The 26182-nt window shown below is 46.5% G+C and overlaps 1 protein-coding gene across 1 annotated transcript in view; it reads right to left on the bottom strand.

Moving 5' to 3' along the window:
* The window catches only part of MYOZ2 (myozenin 2), a 148367-nt gene extending 126641 nt beyond the window's left edge, over positions 1–21726 (bottom strand). Inside the window, exons 1-2 of the mRNA XM_075336690.1 lie at positions 21638–21726; positions 14089–14188 (exon numbers count right to left, since the gene is read on the bottom strand). Coding sequence (XP_075192805.1) covers positions 14089–14164 — 76 coding nt within the window. The 5' untranslated portion in view covers positions 14165–14188; positions 21638–21726. The remainder of the gene's footprint in view (positions 1–14088; positions 14189–21637) is intronic.
* Between the last annotated feature and the right edge of the window lie 4456 nt (positions 21727–26182).

Raw genomic sequence — 26182 nt, 5'->3', positions numbered from 1 at the left:
CTACAAGGAGACCACGATGGGCACAATATTACACCATGGAGATATTACTACAAGGAGACCAGGAAGGGCACAATACTACAGGATGGAGGGATTACTACAAGTAGGCCAGCATAGGCACAATACTACAGGATGGGGACATTACTACAAGGAGACCAGGATGGGCACAATACTACAGGATGGGACATTACTACAAGGAGGCCAGCATAGGCACAATACTACAGGATGGGGACATTACTACAAGGAGACCAGGATGGGCACAATGCTACAGGATGGGACATTACTACAAGGAGACCAGGATAGGCACAATACTACAGGATGGGGACATTACTACAAGGAGACCAGGATGGGCACAATACTACAGGATGGGACATTACTACAAGGAGACCAGGATAGGCACAATACTACAGGATGGGACATTACTACAAGGAGACCAGGATGGGCACAATACTACAGGATGGGACATTACTACAAGGAGACCAGCATGGGCACAATACTACAGGATGGAGACATTACTACAAGGAGACCAGGATGGACACAATACTACAGGATGGGGTATTACTACAAGATGGGGACATTACTACAGGATGGGAACAAGGATGAGGACATTACTACAAGAAAGGGACTAGGATAGGGCACATTACTACAAGATGAGGACCCCATGAGAAAATTACCATTAGATGCTGGCCAAAATTACTATATAATGCCAATTGTAAAACAATATTACTTACAAAAAGGGGATAAAATGTAAAAAAAAATAAATGAACTAAAATAAACAAAAAAGTGCATGTTATCGCAACATCCATAACGATTCAAACTATAAAACTGTACAGTAACCTACACAATGAATGCCATTTAATTTTTTTTTTATAAAATGAGCGAAAAATTTATATAAAAAAAGTGATCCTATGGTGCATATAAAAAAATGGTATTACTAAAAATGTCAGTTTGTGCTGCAAAGAATGTGGCCCCCCAAATAATTGTTTTTTCTATGTGTGGCCCATTTAGCCAGCCAAGTTTGAGACCCCTGTTCTACATCAAGGTCCAATATATCATCTGGTCGCCCAGAATCTGTGCCTGCCTGGCTTCTAAAGCCTTTATCCTGAAAGCTAGAGGCCTCTCAGATAAGCATCATACATAAACTACAAGTTTCACTTTATGGTGTGGGTCTACCTTGCTGGAACCATTTAGTCCAGAAATAATCAGGATATTGAACTTTTTACATTCTGGTCTGGCAAAAGGGTTAATACCTAGTACCCTTAGGCGGGCTTTGCACACTACGACATCGCAGGTGCGATATCGGTGGGGTCAAATCGAAAGTGACGCAGATCCGGCGTCGCAGTCGATATCGTAGTGTGTAAATCCTTTTTGATATGATTAACGAGCGCAAAAGCGTCGCTATCGTATCATCGGTGTAGGGTCTGGCATTTCCATTATTTGGCAGCAGCGACAGGTACGATGTTGTTCCTCGTTCCTGCGGCAGCACACATCGCTGTGTGAGAAGCCGCAAGAGCGAGGAAAATCTACCTGCGTCACCGTGTCTCATGCCGGCTCTGCAGAAGGAAGGAGGGAGGCGGCATTTTTACGTCCCGCTCATCTCCACCCCTCCGCTTCTATTGGCCGCCTGCCATGTGACGTCGCTATGACACCACATGACCCGCCCCCTAAATAAGGAGGCGGGTCGCCGGCCAGAGTGATGTCGCAGGGCAGGTGAGTGCATGTGAAGCCGGCGTAGCGATAATGTTCGCTACGGCAGCTATCACCATGATATCGCAGCTGCGACGGGGGCGGGGACTATCGCACACAGCATCGGCTTGCGATGTCGTAGTGTGCAAAGGGCCCCTTAAGGTCCAGATGTCAGCCTTAAGTTCCTTTTTTGACCAAAACTTGGCAGATGATAAACTTTGGATTTTTTGTAAAACACTGTTCTAGTGGCATGGATACCCCTTAAAAAAACCCCTTCAAATATTGATCAATGCAGATTACATTATTTCTGAAAAAAAGCAAGTGATCATACATTGTTCTCTAATTTAGATCTCCAGTGTATTACACAATGGTGATAACAGGTTCTGATTAAACGTGCGATCTCTTGAGCGACTAAACAATACTTTTACATGTAGTAGTATTCAGTCTATTCCATTATTGATAGGGTTTTATCGGTGTACTAACATGGCAAATAAGGGGGCCTTCAGTAGGCAAACGGCTACCATAGCACTCCAACCCGCGATTGTGCCGACTGAACAGATGGCTTCCATATTTGTTTCCCTTTCATTGTCTCTGTCATGCTAGACAGCAGCTTTAAGGCTAAGTGCCAACGGGGAAAGTGTCCTGCGGATATATCCGCAGGACATTCCGCAGGAGCTCTCAGAAAACCGCAGCACAACTTTGTTTTAATGCTGCAGTTTTATTGCGGAATGTCCTGCGGATATGTTGCGGGCATTCTGCATTGAGGATACAGTACCGTGGCTTCGGCACTGCATCCTCAATGCAGAACAAGCGCTGGAGTGATCGGGGAGTGCATACTTACCTCCATCACGCAGCACTTCACTCTCCGGCCGTGTCTGTCGGCACTTTGCAGGAGGTGAGCGGGCCTGAACTAGCTCTGGCTGTCACATGACCGGAGCTCGTGCAGGCCCCGCCCACCTCCTGCTTCCTGCTCCTGGCTCCACTGCGCTCCTCTACATCGGAGGAAGTGACTCCGGTGTCTTCTATCAAGGCAGGTAAGTATTGGATCCTGCGGAGAAATCCGCAGGAATAATTCACATGCAGATTTTTCCGCAGGGAAATCAGCATTATTTCCGCTGCAGAAAAAAATGCAGCATGGGCACAGCACTCCCCAAATGCCATAGAAATGGCTGGGGACTCGCTGTACTGCAGATTTTTGAAAAATCCGCGGAATATCCGCCAAAAAAACGCAGCAAATTCCGCAAATTTTCCGCAGCGTGGGCACATAGCGTAAGAGTTTAACCTGTTGTGATCGTAACTAGCTTTCACTAAAGTTACTGTCGCGTGAGTGTTGTGTAACATATCCAGCAACCGTGATCCCGCACCATACAGGCAGTGCGCACATCTACTTTACATGTGCTGTGGATGTCGCTAAGGAGTTAAAGTGCAATTGTTTTTCTATAGCTGCCATGATAATAAACAACAAACAAACCATGATTAGTGTGACTATGTTCTTTCCATTTGGTCCTTACTGCTTACTGATGGTTAGCAGCAAGTGCAAACCATGAAAATGAAGTTTCTTCATTTTCTGGCAGGTACAGTAACCTGCAGAACAGAATAGTATTCCTAAGGCTACTTTCACACTTGCGTTGTGCGGCATCCGTTGCAATCTGCCTTGAGGAATTACGGTAACCGTTGCAGGAATCCGTATATTCCTCATAGGCTTCTATTAAGGGTGGATTGCAATGGATGGTCGTGCATTGCATCCGCGCCGCGGCGCATTAGTCATTTAGTGACTGACTGTCGGGCGGGAGGAACGCGCAATGTAATGTTTTTTGTAAGCATTTTGTAAGCCCCCTGTCCGCCGGTATTATAATCTCCTGCTGCCGTTTTCATCCTTTTTCGGTGCCGCTTCAGTAACTGTGCCCATAACGTCTGACTGGCTGCAAGTTAGAAGTTATTTCACAAGCTCTTAATGTAACTCTATGAAAGCCAGAACAAGGCCATAACAAGGCTCTCACAGAGTTGTATTGATTTGTAATCTCTGGTGCACTCCATGAGAGACTTGAGCTGCCAGTCACAAATCGCAAGAAACTGACGGAAACAAATCAGGAAAAAAATTATGTCGGCAGGTGAGTATAAGGCTGCGACCGCACTTTGCGTTTCCACCTGCGTTTTGGGTGCTTTTTAGGTGCGTTTTGAGAAGCACCTTTTTCATGCCAAAAGGCATGCGTTTTGATTTCACTGCAAAGTCTAGGGCAAATTGGGATTTCTAGACCGCACTTTGCGTTTCTAAATGCTGCGTTTAATTTGCATATTTTGTGGCAAAAACTCTGCGTTCAAAGAAGCAGCATGTCAGTTGTTTTTGCCATTTTGGGTGCGTTTTGCTAACATTGGAGTCAATGAGAAATGGCAAAAACCAAGATTCCTACAAATTCCTGCGTTTTACCTGCTTTTTTTGTGCAGAAAACATGCGTTTTGAACTTACAAAACGCATGCTTTTTACACATTAAATTAATGATTTCATATGTCCCTTTACACACACATAATCCGACAATTAAATTAAAGAAAAAGTTCAATTTAGTGCTATTTTTCTAATAAATACTATATTACCGCTATAATTCTATTATATATTTCTATTTTCTTTTAAATTTCTGCACTTATCTATTTAATCCTTTTTTTTTTAATCTTTTTTCAATATATTTGAATGTTTAACCTTTATTTAGCAGTGTCTTGATTTACAAAACGCATTTGTCAAAACGCAGGTGAAAAAGCATGTAAAAAGCGCTGAAAACGCATCAAAAATGCTGTAAATTTGCATGCGTTTTCAGCGCTAAAATTCTGAAAAGGCAACTTTGGTCAAATCAATTAAGCCCAAAATGTGCGTTTAGAACTGCAAGTAGCACGACGCAAAGTGCGGTCGCAGCCTAAGGCCTCTGCCACACTCACGTGAAAATCACGCACGTGCCGAGAGACACGTATTTCCCCTGTGTGTTGCGTGCAGGTAAGTACGTGTCTCTGGTACGTGCGGGCCACGTGTGTTCTACGTGTGCTATCCGCGATAGCACACTTAGAACCGGTAATTTACATACTCACCTGGTCCTTCCTGATGTCCGCGCTGCTGTCTGTGGTGCTGATCTTCGGCTCCAGCCCTCCCGTCTCCCCGCTGCTGCTGCTGCCAGGCAGTGAAGTGAATATCAAATAAGAATAATGAGCGGCAGTCGGCAGCAAGAGGCAGCAGCGGCAGAGACAGGAGGGCTGGAGAAGGTGAGTTAAGGTTTTGGTTTTTTTTCACTGACACGTGTGTTTTCTCCGGCACGTGTCACACGGGACCGCATTCACAGTACACCCGTGTGGTACGGGTGCGGGCCATGTGACACCCGTGCTGCCGGAGAAAACACTGACATGTTAGCGCTTTGAAAAACGCATACACATACAAACGCACACAGACACACGTTCCATATGGTTTTACGTGTGTGTGCCTGCTACAATAGGGTAGCATTGCTTAACGTGTCTCCGTGCCGCCGGTACGTGTAAAAAATGACAAACACATGCCGGCGGCACGGATGTGTGTCGCAGGCCTAAGACAGGGGGCAGGGGACTTACATTTAAAGCATCACTCCAACAGTGAAATAAAAACCACCCTGGAGTGGTGCTTTAACTGGCCAGGCACATTAAGCCACGACTGTCACATGTGCACTGGAGTGAGGTGTACTAGCCTGGGTTTCATCTGCCCATAGCCCTGCTGTAGGTGGTTTGAGAAAAAAACCCCACAGACATCAAATAAAACAGGAGAAGGCGGACTAGTCTGACTCTTCTCCACACTAGTGACTATATGTGACCTGCTTGGGAATGCAACTATTCTGCACAGTGCACTTGCCAGAAAGTGGAAGAACATAAATAATCTGTTACGACCTTGTATAACATGTTGGTTGTATTCTAGAGGTTTAATTTTGGATGACGTTCCCAGTAACTGTGCTTTCAAGTAACTTATCATAATAATGTGTGTGTACAAGAAGAATAACAACATTTCAGGTCATTATGTGACTTGTATCCTGCATCCTCATCAGTTTTCCCCTCTCCATGTTCTGCCTATAAGGGGAGGAGATGATCTACAGTGATTTCTCCCATAGCGAGCTCAGCACAGAATGGGGAGTGCTTGCTCTTCATTCACAAGCTGCAGCAACATAGAGTACATTACACAGCAGAGCTGAGCTGTCCCGATCTGAATCAAGCTCTGATGTGAGATCAGTCACTTGTTACAGAGCTCTGCCCCTTTGTGTCTGTAGGGAGGGTACGAAATGTCTGATAACATCTGATTAGATAGATACATTATAAAGTAAAAATCATTTGTACTATTTATGCAAAGCTGTAAGTACCGTTCATTTTTCATGTTATTGTACACTGTATTCTACAGGACTTTGGAAAAGCTTCTACATAGCAAGTGATATAAAGAAAAGCAAGAAAATGTTGTTTTAATCTGTAAAAGGACTTTCCGTATCAGTATTACATATGCTTACTTATTACTTACAGCCTATCTCACAGCTCTCTATAAGACCCTGGAGGAGAATGTGATCAGACCTGTCCGTCAGCATGCGACAACTGAAAAAATACTTCACATGGGAAACCTGTTGAGTGTCAGGGGGCTGAAGGGCAGGTCAGGTCACATACGCTCCAATTAGCTGCCATTTTATAGATAGTACAGAGCAGTCTGTAAGGAAGGCTGTGACCCCAGCAGAAGATATCAGTAAGGCTGGGGTCAGACAAGCGTATTTTTTCTCATTTGAGAATATCAGATCAGTTATGCTAATCACACTCTGCTCACAGTTTATAATCAGGGTGTCATCATAGTGTGAGCTGATTTTCTCAGATGTGGAGAAGATTGAAAAAAAAAATCGGATGCACCCAGATGTCATCCAAGTGCGGTCCGATTTTTTTGATGGACCCATTGACTTCCATGGCCGAGTGTCATAATCGGATGCATCTTGGACATGCTGCGATTTTTTTCTTCTGACTGACTCAGTTTGAGAAAACAACTCCTATATAATAACAGTGGTCTGAGTGCGAAGTTTTGTCGGATCGCACTGGGACTAAAAATAGTGTTTTGTTAACGAGCCCTAAGCAACACAAAGTTATGTCATTATGTTTATTTTACTAAGTGTGTTAGAGTGGACAATCTCTTTGCTATCCCATCTGAGAGCAGCATAATGTAGGGGCAGAGACCCTGATTCTAGCAATGTATTACTTTTGGGGCTGCTTGCTACAGTTTTGATAAATTTGCAGTTACATCTCCTATAGATCTACCAATTCTCTGACTGCTGAGCTGTGAATATGGAGGATTATGTGGCAGCAGCTTTATTAGTGCTCTAGTGATAATCTGCTGCTGATATTGTGGCGCCCCTGACCTGGTCAGGCACCACTGAGTACTGCACCCATGCTGGGGACAGTACAATACAGGTAATCCAGAAGGCTGACCGGGGTGTGGAACACAGGCGCATAGTGATCAGGTCTCACACATGTACCCATGAGAGGACCCCTGGGGATCCCAGGAGGGGGAAAAGCCTTGACCTTCACTGGAATAGTGGAGGGGGCCAAAAGCCTCCATCTCCTCTCAAGGGGTGTGGTAAGAGAGTCTGGTTGCTAGGTGGCGTAGGCAAGAACAGGAGAGGAGGGGCAGTGAGTCAGTTAGAGCAGAACTCCATAGGGCTCAGTGAGGAGCAGACCTGTGGGGCTGTTGCTGTCTAACAGCGCCCGCGCAGTGGCTACTGACGGGGGAGAACGGTCAACTAGGAGTGCTACCCGAAATCCATCTTCAGCTAAAGAGAGAGCACGGAGTGGGAAGTAAGGAGACTGCTAGAGAGTACCAGGCCCAAACGGGCGGCAGATCCCGAAGCGGAGATAGATCCAGCTTTCTTTTGCTAAACCTGCCGGTGTGGGGCTCTCAAAGCCCACACCACAACACCACAAAAGCCGCAGCCACGTAGCCACAGTTAGGGCCCATAGCTCACAGGAGGCAAGAAGCTGGAGTGATCTGGCCCAGGCAACAAGCACACGGCAAACGAAGGGGAGAGAGGCTTCAGCATCTTCCCTGGGTGACCCCCATAGGGACTCAAAGTCGGGGTCACCCCAAACCACCAAGGGCTAAGGAAGGCGAGTTGGTAGTCACCCTCATAAAGTCAGCCTGAAGGATACCTGGTTCCCACCTGGTTCATCTCAGCTACGCCCGGGCTACTCACCCTGCCATCAAATGTGAGTAAAGCCCTTGAAAGACAGTTCTGCCTGTGTGAGTCATTCTGCGACTTGTAGTACTACGCATCTACACTGGACCCTGGGGCATGCCTCACTCTCAGGAGGCTACTACATCTGACTGCACATATCATCAGCCCCAGGCACCCCTAACCTGCAGTGGCGGTCCCCACTGACCGCAATACTGAGAGTGGCGTCACGATCAAACAGAAGATTTCCTACCAGTGACGGAGATCCAGCCGAGTGGAGTCCCTGAAGGTAATGCACCGACACTACACCTGTGGGGCTTCACAACTTCTGGCGTCACGAACAGGATAAGGACTAGACCTGTTCAGACAGGTGACCATGTGCCTGGGCGGTCCGCTTGAAAAATTGGAAGCGCCGCCATATTGCCACCATGAAAAGCGCGCTGAAAAACAACAGCAGCCCGCGCTGGGAGAAGTTACCGCCCATGAAGAGGTGTGGCTACCCAGAGATCCCCTGCAGAGTTCTGACCTCGCTTGTGAAGAGAGCTGAAGCGTCCAGAGACGGCGGAGCAGAGAAGAAGCCAGTAGCGTGCTAGAAGAAATGGAGTCCAGACACGGAAACCCAGAGCCAGGCTCTGCTGCCTGGTGGTGCCGGGAGCTTGCTATCTTCTGCGACCAGCTGGAGGCCAGGATTGTGCGACGGCTCAGAGAAGAACGCACGGAGCTTCTGGAGATGGCGGCGGCGGTTCGGACCTACGAGGAGGGAACCGCGCGACGCATGCCAGACCGAGCGGCGACGACTCAGACCCCGATGGTGCCACCGATGGGTGAGTCCAGAGATGCCCCGGCCAGCGCAAGTGCCCCGACCCCTGCTGCCACGCCCGCGGTCCCAGAAGAGGCGCCCGGCGCGGCGCCACCGAACCAGGCCGCAGCCACGCTAGATGCGGCCCGCCAAATCCAGGCCGCCGCAGCCATGCCCCGCCTGGCCCGCAAAGGTCCGACTACCACTGCGATACTGATCCGTGCCGCAGGTGTGACGCTGACCCAGGCTGCCACCCTGCTGAGCCCAGTCCGCCAAGACCCCACCGCAGCAGCGACGCTCGTCCGCGCCGCAAGTGAGATGCTGAACCAGGCCGCAGCCCCGCCAGGTGCGGCCCGTCAAGCCCCGATCACAGCAGTGACGCCCAGCTCAGCCTGCACAGAGCCCTCTGCAACAGCGACGCTGATCCAGGCCGCCGCCATGCCAGGCGCGGCCCGCCAAGACCAGGCCGCCGCAGCGATGCCCTGCCCGGCCCGCCAAGACCAGGCCGCCGCCATGGCAGGCGCGGCCCGCCAAGAAAAGATTACCTCATCATTTTCCCCGGCCTGCAAGGCCAGAGCAGATACCGCTCCCCGGTCTGAGGAAGTCCCTACTAGGAAATCCCTGATAGGTGAAGACTCCGCATACTGGCAGCTGAAGGCTGACCTGGAGGCCAAGTTCCCACAGGAGATGGTGGACAGATACATGCTCCCTCCGCACACCCCTAAGGCAACCCTTGCAGCGACCACACCGAAGAGTCCACCGCCTGGGCCAGCTGAGGAACACTCATCCCCAGCGCTGCCACAACCAGAGTGCAGCGAAGAACTAAGGGGGAGAGGAGGCCAGGAAGCTGAAGAGCTGACTCTGGAGCCACCAGCAGTGGATCCATACTCAGAGCCGGAGATGTTGCCCTATTCCCGTTGGGATGAGGAAGACCTGACACCGTCCGCTGACGAAGATCTGCCTAAAAGTCTCACCTGGGAGCTTGCAAGCTGTACCACGCAGAGTTCAGGCCGCAAGACAAGGCGTCGCAACAGAACAACGCTGTCCCCTGCACCGCCATCCCCAGAGCAGAGGGAAGTCACGGCCAGAGACCTACAAGAAAAAAGGTTCCTGAGAAGAGCCCAAGCACAGGTCAGAGGACCCCTTTGTAGAGGAGTTGTGGAAGACTTTAACTTGAAAAGCGGATACGGCTTTATTGTGGCACCGGGTATGAAAGAGGGCATTTTCGTTAATAGGAGGGATGTGAGAGCCAACTTGCCCAGAGGACACCCTGGCAGAAACTTAAAAATGGGAGACTCCGTACAGTTTACCCTGCATCAAGGCGAAAGAGGCTGGTACGCGCTAGATGTAGTGCCATGTCCCAAAGAAGAAAGGAAAGACAGTAATAAAGAAAGAAAAGACCAAAGACCTAATGATGAGACAACTACAGATGAGGAAAAAGGTCAAGAAACCAACAGGTGCCGCAGCCCTACAGGCCCAAGCCCTGGTGAAGAGGAATCTGCATAAGTTCAAGTAAAGTACAGCAAGTTTTGACCAGTTTGGAAAGTTTGTTTTGCAACGTTACTGTTTAAGAGATGTGCCCACATAAACTAATGTGAGAAATGAACCTTAAGGCTATGAACTGGCTATAGCCACAAACTCTCGCAGTGTAAATAGTTACACCAAAAGGGCACCACCACCACCAGAGTCAGCCTGTTTAGGGGCTTGGCTCGTCTGCAACCAGGAGGAGCCCGTCCGTATATAGGGCCTTGGCTCGCCTGCGACCAGAGAGCATGCCTGTTTATGGGGCCTGGCTCTCCACCACAAAGAGGGTACCTGGTCAGCACCAACTGTGGAGGCCGCCTCTGCATCCTGCCAGAAGAGGCTGAAGGCGCGGATCCACCAGGCCAGGTATACCCTGAAACCACCAGCCCATGTAAGCCGCCTCTACATCCTGCCAGAAGTGGCTGAAACCGCGGCCAACGTGAAAGGGTTTGGGTGGGTTAACGGACTTGTGGGTGGAGGGTGGTGATGTATGGTACCTGGTGCTTTTAAATGTTTTACATGTTTTAATGTTTTATGCATTTTAAAATGTTGTCTTGCAGCCCGAGGACGTGCTGGTGATAACTAAGGGGGAATGTGGCGCCCCTGACCTGGTCAGGCACCACTGAGTACTGCACCCATGCTGGGGACAGTACAATACAGGTAATCCAGAAGGCTGACCGGGGTGTGGAACACAGGCGCATAGTGATCAGGTCTCACACATGTACCCATGAGAGGACCCCTGGGGATCCCAGGAGGGGGAAAAGCCTTGACCTTCACTGGAATAGTGGAGGGGGCCAAAAGCCTCCATCTCCTCTCAAGGGGTGTGGTAAGAGAGTCTGGTTGCTAGGTGGCGTAGGCAAGAACAGGAGAGGAGGGGCAGTGAGTCAGTTAGAGCAGAACTCCATAGGGCTCAGTGAGGAGCAGACCTGTGGGGCTGTTGCTGTCTAACAGCGCCCGCGCAGTGGCTACTGACGGGGGAGAACGGTCAACTAGGAGTGCTACCCGAAATCCATCTTCAGCTAAAGAGAGAGCACGGAGTGGGAAGTAAGGAGACTGCTAGAGAGTACCAGGCCCAAACGGGCGGCAGATCCCGAAGCGGAGATAGATCCAGCTTTCTTTTGCTAAACCTGCCGGTGTGGGGCTCTCAAAGCCCACACCACAACACCACAAAAGCCGCAGCCACGTAGCCACAGTTAGGGCCCATAGCTCACAGGAGGCAAGAAGCTGGAGTGATCTGGCCCAGGCAACAAGCACACGGCAAACGAAGGGGAGAGAGGCTTCAGCATCTTCCCTGGGTGACCCCCATAGGGACTCAAAGTCGGGGTCACCCCAAACCACCAAGGGCTAAGGAAGGCGAGTTGGTAGTCACCCTCATAAAGTCAGCCTGAAGGATACCTGGTTCCCACCTGGTTCATCTCAGCTACGCCCGGGCTACTCACCCTGCCATCAAATGTGAGTAAAGCCCTTGAAAGACAGTTCTGCCTGTGTGAGTCATTCTGCGACTTGTAGTACTACGCATCTACACTGGACCCTGGGGCATGCCTCACTCTCAGGAGGCTACTACATCTGACTGCACATATCATCAGCCCCAGGCACCCCTAACCTGCAGTGGCGGTCCCCACTGACCGCAATACTGAGAGTGGCGTCACGATCAAACAGAAGATTTCCTACCAGTGACGGAGATCCAGCCGAGTGGAGTCCCTGAAGGTAATGCACCGACACAGCGTTTGCGGGGCTTCACAATATAACAGGGATTTTTACAAAACTGGCGCAAGCTACCTAGTAAGTGACGTCTCCCTGGAATCAGGGTCTCTGCCCCTACATCAAGCTGCTCTTAAATTAGGTGTTAAAAACATAAGAACAGATTTTAGGATTGCTTCAGGGGCAGGCTCACCACTGGCCCTGCTGTATATGTGGAATATATAGTTTCCTTTAACAAATTGACCAGTCAGTTCACGCCTGGCTATAACTTTTGCCTTGCTTTTTACGGTAACAATATGCAGTGTTTTGTGGGTCAGCATGATATAAAATAGCAAAATACCACTTATTCTGCATTATATGAGTGAAATGTTTCTTTTTTCCAATTCTACTTTTGACTTAAAGAGGAATTCCCATCTCCAAGATCCTATCCCAATATGTAGTAGGTATAATAATATTAGCACATACATCCAATTGGAAATGTAGTATAGTCCTCCTGATTAGCTATGTCTTACCTCATGTGCAGGGCATTGCAGCTTAGGTATCCATGGTTATAACCACAAGCAACTAACTTGCTGTTTCTGTATTAATGAACATAACCGAAGATACCAAAGCTGTAATGCCCTGCACATGAGGACTAGCCAGGTCGTCACAGGTACTACAACATACACCCCCACCCTGAGACAGGCACATCAGCCAGACACAAAATCCTTGTTGCCTCCCTCCAGAGGCTGATGTCCACACCAGGTGGGGTGCAGCCAGGCGGTTGGCCCCACCCACTGAGGAGTTCACAGTCCTGGAGGCGGGAAAAGGAAGGCAGATCAGTTAGGGAAGTGGAAGAGTGAAGTGGTAAGAGAGGAGCAATCTGACCGTGTCCGGCTGTGTGGCCCGGGCACTGAGAGCAAGGTTGGCAGACGGTGGTGGCCGTCTGCAGGAGAGGCAGATCAGCGCGGAACTGTAGGACCGGGGACGGGCGGTGGCCCGCCGGTACCGAACCGGGGAGCAAAGTGAAGCCAGCACACACAGGCATGGCCTACGGACCCCGACCAGGCTTGGAGTCGCCATTAGAGGTCAAATCCGTCAGTGACCGGAACCCCAGGGGTTTCCTAACAGCCAAGACCCGATTGAAGGCAACCGTCCAGCCAGCAAAAGGAAATAAGCTACCGCCACAGCTAGAGTTCCAAGGGCCAGAGCCTGCGGGCAAAAGGCCTCCTCCGGCACATATACACGCTGGGGAGCGGGTTACCGGTGGGAATCCATTGGGACCGAACATACACACAGGTGCAGGGAAAGGCAGCCACCACCAACCGTCCAGGAGAAACTACAGCAGCCGGCTGCGGGACCCGTCCATCCAGCCGTTTGGTTTACCAGAGACTTTGCGTACATTTGTGGCTGAGTGAGTACTACCGTGCCACCTGGCACCATGCTGCGCAGTCCAAGTGACCCTGCACCTTCTCGACCCTGGCTCCCCGTCACCTCATTGGGCCCCGGGACAACCAACCCCTACCCACGGAGGGGAAAACAACATCCCAGCTGCTCCCTACCATCGCTCCCGGGATCCCCGTCACCAGCAGCGGTGGTGCCCCAACCTCACCATAAACCGTGGGTGGCGTCACGGACCAAATCCCCAAACCAAACTACCCCCCTTTCACTCACGGGCGAGGAGCGCCGCTCGAGTCCCCGGATCCGGCCCACCGCTCGAGCCACCGAGCAGCCATCGCAGCAGCGCCGGACCCGAGCGTTAGCAAGCGCAGCGGCGGCGGCGCCCTCCCCGCCCGCGACACATGGCTATATCAGGAGAACTATACTACATTTCTAATTGGAGGTTTTTGCTAATAGTATTGTTAGTACACCTACTACATATTGGGATAGGATCTTGGAGATGGCAATACCCCTTTAATTCTTCTAATATGTTTGTTCTTTTATAATATAGATGCCTTTTGTAATGTTAACCCTAAAGACAAAGTCACTCCAAGTAGACTGTCAGCTGTTACTCACATTCGTTCCATTACAGCAGTTGTTCATCTGAAAATAGATCTCCATCAGGACTACAAAAGGCTCAGCTACCGAGGAAGCACGGTATTCTTACAGATTATTTACGGACGTTGCTTCAATGACAATGTATTAATTACTGTATATTTTACAATATAATTTGGAAAAACAGATTTAAATGGGATGAAAATGGTTTACCTGGTCCCTGAATCTCCCTCATTATGGCTGAGGACTGTGCGCGCCGTTCCTTCTCTAGGGCAGTGTGGGATAACATAGTGTTCACTCTGGTGACGGCAAGCTGAAAAACAACACAAATCCGAATCATTGAAAGCATCGCAACGACTGCAGGTACCGACACAGGCGACCCTGAAAACGCTTTCCAGGAAATGATGACCAAAGCATTAATTAGACTAATTAATAAACCACTGCGCCAATTTAAATTTAAAGGGACCCTGTTACGTAAAAACCACTATCAACTTGCAGATGTGGGATTAATCTACAGGTTAACCCCTTCACTACAGGGCGATTTTCTGTTTCTCCTTTTTGTTTTTCCTCCTATTCTTCCAAGAGCCATAACTTTTTTATTTTTCCGTCAATATAGCCATATGAGGGTTTGTTTTTCGCAGGCTTTGTCCTTTGGAATGACACCATTCATTCTGCCCCGTATTGTTCTGAAAAGCAGGGAAAAAAAATCCAAGTGCAGTGAAATTGCAGAAACAGTGCAGTTCCACAATGTTTTTCCTGTTTTTTCTTTATTTACCATTTTCACTATGCGGTAAAATTGACCCAGCAATATGATTCCCCAGGTCAGTACGAGTTTGTAGATACCAAACATACAAAGTTTTTATTTTACTTAGGTCGTGAAATTTTTTATAAAAAAAATAAATATTGCTTCTGTCGCCATTTTCCGTTCTCATTTTTTGGATTATGGGGCTGGGTCATGACCTATTTTTTGCATCCTGAGCTGACATTTTTACTGACACTATTTTGTGGTGAATACAATGTTTTGATTGCCTTATATTGCATTTTATTGCGATATTATAAAGGCCAAAAAAACGTAATTGTGACATTTTGATTTTTTTTTCTCTTTACGTCGTTTACTGATCAGATTAATTTTTTTTAATATTTTGATAGATCAGACTTTTCTAAAATATGTGTAATCTTTATTTTTTAACTTGTGTTATTTCTAATGGGGCAAAATTTGAACTTGTTTTTTTTTTCTATATGTTTTAAAACTTTTTTTTTACTTTTTACGGTATTTAATAGTCCTCTTTGGGGACGTAAGGCTGCAATTGTCCCCAAAAATTATAAGCACCACTCTTTATAGCAAAAATCACAATTTCCTATGAATGTCTGCTCACAGTCAGCATCCACAGAAGAATCGTGATGACAGGCATAGGGGTCATCAGCTAACCCATGGCTGTCATGACAACCAATCAGCGCCCCACAATCATGTGACTGGGGCACCGATGGGTAGGATTAGTGACGCCCTTCCTTTCAGTGCGTATAAATGCCGCTGTCAGAGTTTGACAGATGCATTTAACTGGTTAACAGCCGCTTATGGATCTCCGATCTACCCACGACTGTTAAAGGCACTTATTGGCTGATTAAATCAGCTGTCAAGTGCCACAAAAGATGCGAGCTCAGCATCTAAGCACGTATCAAAGTAAGGGACATGGTTGATTACATAAATATATGTAATCGGTTTTGAAAGGGTAAATAGCGTTTTAACACCATGCAGCCTCCGAACTGACAGCCCCACTGCTGGGAGGAGATTAACTTTATTCCTCCCAGCAGTCTTCAGCTTTCAGTCATTGGGGCTAGAACAATTTTAGGCACCTATCAGTACATAGTTAGTGAGGGCTGTAACCACACCCCCAGCACTGACTGACAGCCTTCTCGGTACTGATGAAATGTTGACCCATCTGTCAATCATTGCCGGGGGCGTGCTTACTGCCGCCAATCACTATGCTCAGAACAGTGACTGAAACCATGCTGGCTGGTCTCCTAAGACTGAAAGCCTGAGCTTGGTGGGAGGAATTAAGTTAATTTCCTCCTGGAAGTGGGTCTCTCAGTTTGGCGACCGCATAATATCAGTTATTAACCTGCATATTACCCCATATCTGTAGGTCTGTAGGTTAACATTTTTTTACATGACAGATTCCCTTTCAATTTAGTTTTTGCATTATACTTGTATATCTGTTAAATAATCTTTGTAGTATAGAGAAATTTATGTAGGGGTTAATACAGGTAGGTGCACTGCTATCTGCCCTGCACCCTTTGCTCTTGGGAAATATATATACATACAGTGCCTTGTGAAAGTATTCGGCCCCCTTGAATTTTTAAACCTTTTCCCACATTTCAGGCTTTAAACATAAAGATACAAAATGTTAATTTTATGGTGAAGAATCAACAACAAGTGGGACACAATTGTGAAGTTGAACGATATTTATTGCTTATTTTAAACTTTTGTAAAAAATAATAAACTAAAAAGTTGTGCGTGCAATATTATTCGGCCTCTTTACTTTCAGTGCAGCAAACTCACTCCAGAAGTTCATTGAGGATCTCTGAATGATCCAATGTTGTCCTAAATGACTGATGATGATAAATATAATCCAACTGTGTGTAATTAATTCTCCATATAAATGCACCTGCTCTGTGATAGTCTTAGTGTTCTGTTTAAAGCACAGATAGCATCATGAAGACCAAGGACCACAACAGGCAGGTCCATGATAGTGTTGAGGAGAAGTTTAAAGCTGGATTTTGTTACAAAAAGATTTCCACAACTTTAAACATCCCAAGGAGCACTGTGCAAGTAATCATATTCAAATGGAAGGAGTATCACACCTCTGCAAATCTACCAAGACCCGGTCGTCCATCGAAACTTTCATCTCAAACAAGGAGACGACTGATCAGAGATGCAGCCAAGAGGCCCATAATCACTCTGGATGAACTGCAGCGATCAACAGCTGAGGTGGGAGAGTCTGTCCATAGGACAACAATCAGTCTGCAAAAGACCTGAGACTGGGACAGAGATTTGTCTTCCAAGAAGACTATTATCCCAAACATAAAGCAAAATCTACAATGAAATGGTTCACAAAGAAACGTATCCAGCTGTTAGAATGGCCAAGTCAAAGTCCTGACCTGAATCCAATCGAGAATCTGTGGAAAGAGCTGAAAACTGCTGTTCACAAACACTCTACATCCAACCTCACTCAGCTCGTGCTATTTGCAAAGGAAGAATGGGCAAGAATTTCAGTCTCTCGATGTGTAAAACTGATAGACACATACCCCAAGCGACTTGCAGCTATAATCGCAGCAAAAGGTGATGCTACAAAGTATTAACTTAAAGGGGCCGAATAATATTGAATGCCCCAATTTTCAGTTTTTTATTTTTTAAAAATGTTTAAAATAAGCAATAAATTTCGCTCAACTTCACAATTGTGTTTCACTTGGTAATTCTTCACCATAAAATTAAAATTTTTCATCTTTATGTCTGAAGCCTGAAATGTGGGAAAAGGTTGAAAAACTATTCTTCTAGGGCAGATTGGTTTTGTACACATTGAATCTGTCACAATTACTGAAAAAAACCCAACTCTGTATGCCCCAATATCACATTTTGAGACATACAACCAGTAGGACCCCTGGAATATTAGGAGTGCCGTGTTGCATATAAGTTAAGAATGTTTAATATCTGGGCTTTTGAACTATTATCTTCCACTAAGAATGAAGGTGCTGTTAGAACAATTAATTCCATGTATTCTATTTTTGTAATAATAGTTACATAATAATAGTGCACATCTGTCCACACGTTCCCATCTACATATTACCAGCTCCTTAGGGTCTGCAGATGTTCGGGAAATTAGTATGTGAAAATTTTAGACAAAAATAGAATAGTTGGGCTATTCAGTGCTCAGAAGTGTGTGATTTGGCACTGTACTAATTATATTCCTCGTACTTCAGACATTATATTAGATGAGCTTAGTGTTTAAATATCCCCAAAGAAGGAAGTAATCCAGCAATCCTCATCTATATTGCATACATAACATTCAATTATATGCATTGTCTACATGACTCACAATGCAACACAATATGTTTGTTTTTTTGTTTTTGTTTTTTTTTTTATTTTTTTGCAGACAACAGAGTTGAAAAGAGCAGTCACATACATTTCAGGATAGCCAGGACTGTGGGATTCAGCCTTATCCCTGCCAATAATATACCCCAGTATTTGCTCATTAATGTCTATGAGCATGTTTGCGGCAGATATTCGTGGCATACATGAAGACAGTATACCACAGGCGGACATAGATGCAGAAAATGAACTTTTGAAATGCCCCAAAAATAATTCTGAACATGAGAGCTTAGAAAGTTCCAATGAGAGGTCTATGGTGATGCTATGTGGCATTGCAAGGGTTACTCCTGTTTATTTGCCTGCAGTTACATGTTCTGCATTAAGCTGATGTTTCACTGGTTACATCACATTATGTGTTACAAGGCTTTGCCATTGAACATTGCGAGAGGATGCTTTTGTATTACTCTTCTAACAAACATGAGTCACACATTACATTTGTGCAGCCTCTGGAAAATAACAGCTCAATCCAATATAGTGACAAAAATACAAAGCAAAAACTGTGGGAGTTGATCATTGTCATATTATGCATCATTATGGACAATGTATCCATGATGTAAATACAGCTGGTGTGTGTGTGTGTGTGTGTGTGTGTGTGTGTGTGTGTGTGTATGTATATGAGAGTATGTTTGTGCATGTAAACGCATGTGTATATATGTATATGTCAGAGAGTGTGTATATGTGTTTATATATATATATATGTGTCTATGTGAGAGCGTATGTGTGTGTATATGTGTGTGTTTATGTGTGTTTGTGTATGTGTATGAAAATGTATGTTTATGTATGTAAAAGCATGTGTGTGTGTGTATATATATGTGAGAGTGTATGTATGTGTATATATGTTTATAGGTTGTGTGTATATGTGAGAGCATGTATTTGTATGAGCATGTATGTGTTTTATGAGAGCGTATGTACTGTACATGTGTGTATATACTGTATATGGGTATATGAAAAAACGTATGTTTGTATATAAAAAAGGAGAGGAGGATCAGCACTTAATTAAAATCATGTGTTCAATCTTTATTAATGACAAGAATATGCATTAAAAATGATGTCCATCCATTAGAAATGTATCATTGCTCTAGAGAAATGATACATTGACCAGATCTCTGCATCCACCTAACGACAAGTCCTGACATGTACAATAGCACGGTGAGGCATTTTCCATATATTTTCTTTTTTTATCTGTCTATATATTTGAATATGTATGAGTTTATATACTGTATGTATGTGTATATAAGTGAATGTGAGAGTATGTGTGCATGTGTATATGGGAGAGCATCTCTGTGTGCATAAACACTACTTACATAAAGTTAGGGATATTTGTCTTTTTGCTTTGGGTGAAATTTATGTAAAATGTAAAGAATTCATGCTACAGTGACATTTTATCATGAAAGTAAGGCATTTAAGTAGAAGCGTGCAATGGTGATTTCCTCATCTGATCTCTACAAATTATTCAAACAAAAGCCAACAATAGTGGTGGGTACAACCCTCCAAAATTGTCAATGTCTCAATAACTTGTCATGTGGCCTTAAGCATCAATCGCAGCTTGACAACGACCTCTCCTGCTGTTCACAAGTGGAGTTATTGTCTGCTGAGGCATTGCATCCCACTTTTCATGAGGGGTGACCCTCAGGTCATTGAGATTAAGGGGTACAGAGTTATGAGCCTCTACATGGTTTTCTATGGGATTCAGGTCTAGAGAAAGTAGAGGGAACTGCATTTGAGGTATTCCAGTCTCCAGCAGCCATTCCCTAATGATGCCACCGTGATGAAGTGGATCATTGTCATCCATGAATATGACGTTAGGTCTGTGTTGTTCAGGCAGAGGCACAATGACTGGATTAATGATGTTATTCAAGGAGAAGGGGCTTGTCACTGAACCATTCACAAAGTGTAGGGCAGTTCTGTATTTACTAGACACACCTGCCCACACTGTAACACCACCACTCAAAGCTCTTCTGGTGACAACAGTAGCTGATGTATAGCACTCTTCTTGACATCTACAACATTCTTGGTGGCCATCACTTCTTCTCAGCTTGTATTGACTTTTGGCAGTGAACAGCAATGAGGCCCACTGGTACCTCATTTAGCAAAACGATGACACCTGTGCCTGGTGGAGTGGTCAGGTATCCTTGCAGGTCATCTTACACGCAGGCCATGCTGATGTAAACATTTTTGAATTGTCTGAATTGACACTTGGGTACCTCTCACCTCCATTAAATGTGCCTGGAGCTGTGTGTCATTAATCATACAATTCCAAGGGGCACCGTTCATAATGAAGTGGTCATCAGTGTGGGAAGTGGCCAAAGGATGTCCACTCCTATGCCTTTTTGTGACTTTTACAATCTCTTTGTATCTCTGTTGCAACCTGCTGATGACACATCCTGCTTCGAGCCTTGCATTGTCGAGGTACTGTTCATCAATTGTTAGGTGTCGTCTTGGTCTCATGATGTCAAAATGTGAACAGCATGATGAGGAGGACTGTTTAAATATGAATTCTAATTGAACCCCAAAATTTATAGGGTGATTCATGGACCAAACACCTGTTGTAAATTTTGCCATTAGGCACCTTGTTAGAGAACATCAAGTTGTGCAAAATGTAGTGAAACATTGAACAGTTGGACATGTGCATTCAAAAGTTTAGAGAAGGTCACATTAAGTTCATCTGAAAAGGTGAGAGCGCATTTTAGGATAATCCTGAAATTTCACCCAATAACCAAATAGCCCTAATTTATTGAGTAGTGTATGTGTGTGTATGTGAGCCTGTGTGCCTGTGTAGATGTGAGAATGTCTGTGTATCTGAGAGTGTAAGTATATGTAAGAGTGTATATATGTGTGCAGGTGAGAGCATGTGTATATGTGAGAGCACGTGTGTTTGTGTATATATGTGTGTGTATGTGATAGCCTGTGTGTGTGATGTTCTCACATCTCCACTAGTTTAATTTGTGAAAAAAATGCTTTACACAAAGATCAGACTGAAAGGGGTTAATTTATCAATTCTAGGACTGGAATCAACTCTAAACTTCTTATTTACGATCTCCTTAAACCAAAGTATTTTGCTCCTTTACCTAATCACGTGCCTTTTAGCATTTCATAAATAGATCCTGGTATTCCTATTTAGAGCAAGTAACAAAAGTAGTTGCTAAGCAACATAATCTTCATAACTGGCCGAGTTCTTAACTTATATAAAGCAGCAAAACTGCGCTGCTCTGCCCACCTTGCAATTTACCAAGATTAAGGCAGATTTGCTTTACGTAAGGCAGAAGATTATTGTTGGCATACAGAAATAATACAGAGATTCCAGCCGGTTTATGATGGGGCAAATAAACACGTGACTAACAAAATAAGGACTAAATTTGGAGAATGCTAGAAAATTCTGATAATGAACATAATGTATTTTTGACAAGCACCATGTAGTACAAGATAAAAGGCTTGAATAAATGTCATTGTCCTTCAAATTTATTTATATACTTCTTATCACTATGACCAAGTAACACCAACTTTTCCATTCCCGGGTCAGAACAATGTCACTTAAGACACCCCTAGGCAGCTCAGAGTAGAGGAGCGAGCTCCGAGCCACCATACATGAGTAATATAATCGGTGATAGTCCTTACCTGAGACTTTCTGATGGAAACCAACCAGGCAGTTTGAATGGATGGCCGCCGCTACTGTGCTACAAGTGGAAATGACCTTCCTTCTCCGGGACTGACTTTCCATGCATAGTAGCTGGTATGGAGTCAAACCAAGGGTCCCAGCACTCACAAAGCCTGGCATCCCAATGACATCAGCTGGCTAAATATAGATTTAACCCTCATGGATCTTATAGCCTGTAAACTTCACAAGAATGAAAACTCAACTCAATGTATATTCTTTTATTCTTTTATTTATCTAATATCATTTGATGAAATTGATAGCAGTGATGGTAACAGAATCTGACGCCCCACGGGTGACAGTAAAGATCTGGGAGTTTTTCTGTGATAGACGTATGGCACTGTGCTATAACAATGTGCTGTGGTGTCTCATGGTATTTCTCACTTTGGAGGTCATCTGTCAAATCTTTTTTCTTTGCTTGTAATGTGAACTGCACTTGTGTGCTGGCAGTGCCTGCTGCTCTGCCGCCCATAAATAATCCTGCAAATGCTTTTGTGCTTGACTTTAGTTTGTTCCTTAAAACATAGGCGGGCTTTGCACGTTGCGACATCGCAAGCCGATGCTGCGATGTCGCACGCGATAGTCCCCGCCCCCGTCGCAGGTACAATATCTTGTGAAAGCTGGCGTAGCGAAAATTATCGCTACGTCAGCTTCACATGCACTCACCTGCCCTGCGACCATCGCTCTGGCCGGCGACCCGCCTCCTTATTAAGGGGGCGGGTCGTGCGGCGTCACTGCGATGTCACATGGCAGGCGGCCAATCGGAGCAGAGGGGTGGAGATGAGTGGGATGTAAACATCCCGCCCACCTCCTTCCTTCCGCATATTCTACGGAAGCCGCAGAGACGCCGGTAGGAGATGTTCCTCGCTCCTGCGACTTCACACACAGCGATGTGTGCTGCCGCAGGAGCGAGGAACAACATCGGACCGTCGCGTCAGCGTAATTATGGATTACGCCGACGCTGCACCGATGATACGATTATGACGCTTTTGCGCTCGTTAATCGTATCATCGAGCCTTTACACACTACGATGTCGCATGCTATGCCGGAAGTACGTCATTTTCAATTTGACCCCACCGACATCGCACCTGCGATGTCGTAGTGTGCAAAGCCCGCCATAGACTTGCCTGAAACTTAAGGGTGGATCCACACAAGACAGATGTGTCGCAGACATTTCAATGACTTTCTGCTTGGCCGCCTTCACACATGTGGTGTCCGTTTTCACACGTACGGAAGACATGTTTACATGCTTAGTAATGAAAATCTAAGGGGATCTTCACACCACCATGTGATCTACATGGAGACATGTCTGTTTTACCGACAGCAAAGAGACATGGAACAAAATTGAATGCTTTCAAAGAATTACTGACTTTTAAGTGTTAAAGATGTGCAAATGTGACGCCCTCTGCCGTCCGGTCAGGGCGTACATATCGAGGACGTTACATATCTTCCTCTTGAATCCCTGTAACGCATCCGGTCGGCCATCATACTGCGGGAGCCAGATGGCACCAGGCACATAGGGCAGAGATATCGGCATTATGGGCACAACCGCCGCAGGTTCCGGTGCCGCCGCTCCTGTGGCCGGAGCAGCATCTGCCGCACCGGCGTTACCCTGGTCCAGTGGAAACAGCGCCGCTACACCTCCATCATCTGGCTCAGACATTCTCGCACTCCCCCTTGGTTTTCACTCCGCACTCTCCTCAATGCTGTGGCCCTCTGGGAACTTCCGGCTCCGGGCTCACTCTCAGGACGAAGGGCGAGGCTTTGGCTTTGCGGACTTTTGTGGAGAAGATGGCGTTTTGGCGCAGGAAGATGGCGGAAATGGCGGGAAACGGGGATTTTGATTCGCAGTTTAGACTTCTAAGGTTCTTGTCACCCAGGTAAGTGGGTCCTGCTCATATCCTGTTCGTGATGCCAGGAATTTGAGGTGTGCTGCCCCTGTGTGTGCGCAGCCAGGCTGCTCGGATCCGGATCCGCAGTCGAGGGGTGTCCGGACCCGGGGCTCGTGCGGCCACTCAAATGAAGGAGGGTATTTACAGGGGATTGTGTTTAGAGTTCATGATGCCACCCGTGGTATGTGGTAACGTGGATTACCACCGCTGAAGTGTGGGAGTGGGAAGTACCCGGGGGTGATGGAGTGGGGCAGCCAGGTGTTAGAACCCTCCACGGGTAGGGGGGATGCCCCGGGACTCGGTGATGGTGTTCGGGGAGTGCCGTGGGGAGTGGAGAGGGGTCACTTGCATACTCATTCACTCTTGGGATTTTCTTGACCATTTTAGTGGAGAGTCCTATCCCCCTCGTTGCGCTAGTACCCCGATTCTGGAGCGGGTGAAGAGCGGATCTTGAAGGCTCCAGTCTCGTCAGGTAAATTGTCAGGTTGCCTGAAGCTACTCCCTGACCTAGGGTCCATGTACCCCGTCCCACCCTGGTCCCAGCCCGGTGATGGTACAAGACCGCCGGCTGTCCTCCTCGACAGTTCCGTGCCCCCTGCCATAGTGGGGAGCGGGACCCGGCAAGTTCCATACTACTGGGACCAACAGAGAAGTAAACTTAGTGCCAGGAGGCAGGTCACGGTTCACCAGGCAACACCAATGGGGACGAGACCCAAACTAGCTCCCCGCGGCAGCGGTATCCAGATTTTTGGTTTATCCAGTTGGTGTCAGCTTAATGGACTGAGTGAGTACGCAAGTGACCCCCTTCGCACCCAACGGCACTCTCTAGTCTCCATCACCGAGCCCCGGGGCATCCCTTGGAGAAAGCCACGGCGAAACGCGTCAGGGTGTTATTGGTGAGGCTGTTATAATTTGTACCACTGTGTTATATTTCAGTTGGCATTTTGATATTGGATTTCCTTATTTATATACTAGGCTTTATTATAAGCCTTTTGGTATTGATTGTTATTATACCGTTACTAATATCTACCTGCCTATATAATACCATCTAGTCACAGTTGCTACCTAATCAGCCTGTGTCTTTTCTTTGTGAATTTTTTCCTATTACATCATTTTTGTGACCCCTTTGTTTGGCATTTTTATAATCTTTAATCTGATGCTATATTTTATCGTCTGTCATTATGATAACTTATGTATGATATATTGTGATATTTAATTCTGGCAAACTGACGATTATACAGTGCCATGGGGCATATCTGATTGGTTTATTAGTCACGTTTTTTGCTGTACTATTGTTCTACAATTTTTAATAATAAAGATATTTTTGCAATAAAATTGTCACAGTTTTTCCAGGGTAGTGTTTGTAGGTTTTGTGTTTACCACTGTATCACTGCCCGATCGTATATACGTTTGAACTGGCCTTGCTTTTTGTGTGGTGGTCAAATTTGTACGTTTAAAGGGTTGTCCAGGAGTATGAGCAGGTCTTTAGTAAACATCCACTGGATTTTGGGGTACAACATCACATACCCACAGGCACTCACCCACCTATCAAAGAGAGGTATAGGCCCATACCACTTGCCCATTACCATTACCAATGTGCCAAGGATATGCTCAGGAGCATTAAGGAAGATGGAGTAATTCGTGACAGTTGCAGTCCCTGAGCCGCCCCACTGGTTCTCGTGAAGAATGTGTGTAGACTACCGACAAATTAATAAGATCACGCACAAAGATGCCTACCCCTTGCCCCGCATTGAGGAATCGTTGGCTGCCCTGCTACTTACTTTTCTACCCTTGATCTCACTAGCGGATACTAGCAGGTGGCTGTTGCTGAGGAAGATCGGGAGAAAACCGCGTTTTCTACCCCAATGGGACTGTGTGAATTCAATAGCATGTCATTTGGGCTGTGCAATGCACCGGGGACGTTCCATAGGCTCATGGAGTGCTGCTTAGGCCACTGAAATTTCGAGACGGTCTTGCTGTATCTGGACGATGTCATTGTATACTCCAAGACATACGTGGCGCACCTGGAACACCTGTCAGAGGTATTCGAGGCACTGTCCAAGTATGGGATGAAGCTCAAGCCATCCAAGTGCCACCTGCTGAAGCCAAAGGTACAGTACTTGGGGCATGTGGTCAGTGCTGAAGGTGTGGCACCAGATCCAGAGAAAATTACAGCTATCCAGAACCGGCCAAGGCCCAACACCGTCAGAGAGGTGCGGCAGTTCCTGGGCCTGATGGGGTACTATCGGAGGTTTGTCAAGGGGTACACGCAGATGTCGGCCCCCTTGCAGGACCTTCTGGTGGGGCAACCCGTGCATGGCAAGTCCTCGGGCCCTCCGTTCCAATGGGGCAAGGCAAAAGAAGATTCCTTTGAGCGGATGAAGTCTGTCCTGACAGGGGATGAAATTCTGGCGTATCCCGGCTACTGTCTCCCGTTTATACTGTATACGGATGCCAGTAATGTGGGGCTCGGAGACGTCCTATCACAGGTGCAGAAGGGCAAAGAGAAGGTGATAGCCTACGCTAGCCGGAAGCTAAGGCACACGGAGAGGAACCCAGAGAACTATAGTTCTTTCAAGCTGGAGTTCCTGGCACTTGTAAGGGCTGTGACAGAAA

Source organism: Anomaloglossus baeobatrachus, chromosome 1 (genome assembly GCF_048569485.1).
Source record: "Anomaloglossus baeobatrachus isolate aAnoBae1 chromosome 1, aAnoBae1.hap1, whole genome shotgun sequence".
Classification (NCBI taxonomy): Eukaryota; Metazoa; Chordata; class Amphibia; order Anura; family Aromobatidae; genus Anomaloglossus; species Anomaloglossus baeobatrachus.
This window is presented reverse-complemented; position numbering and strand designations above follow the sequence as displayed.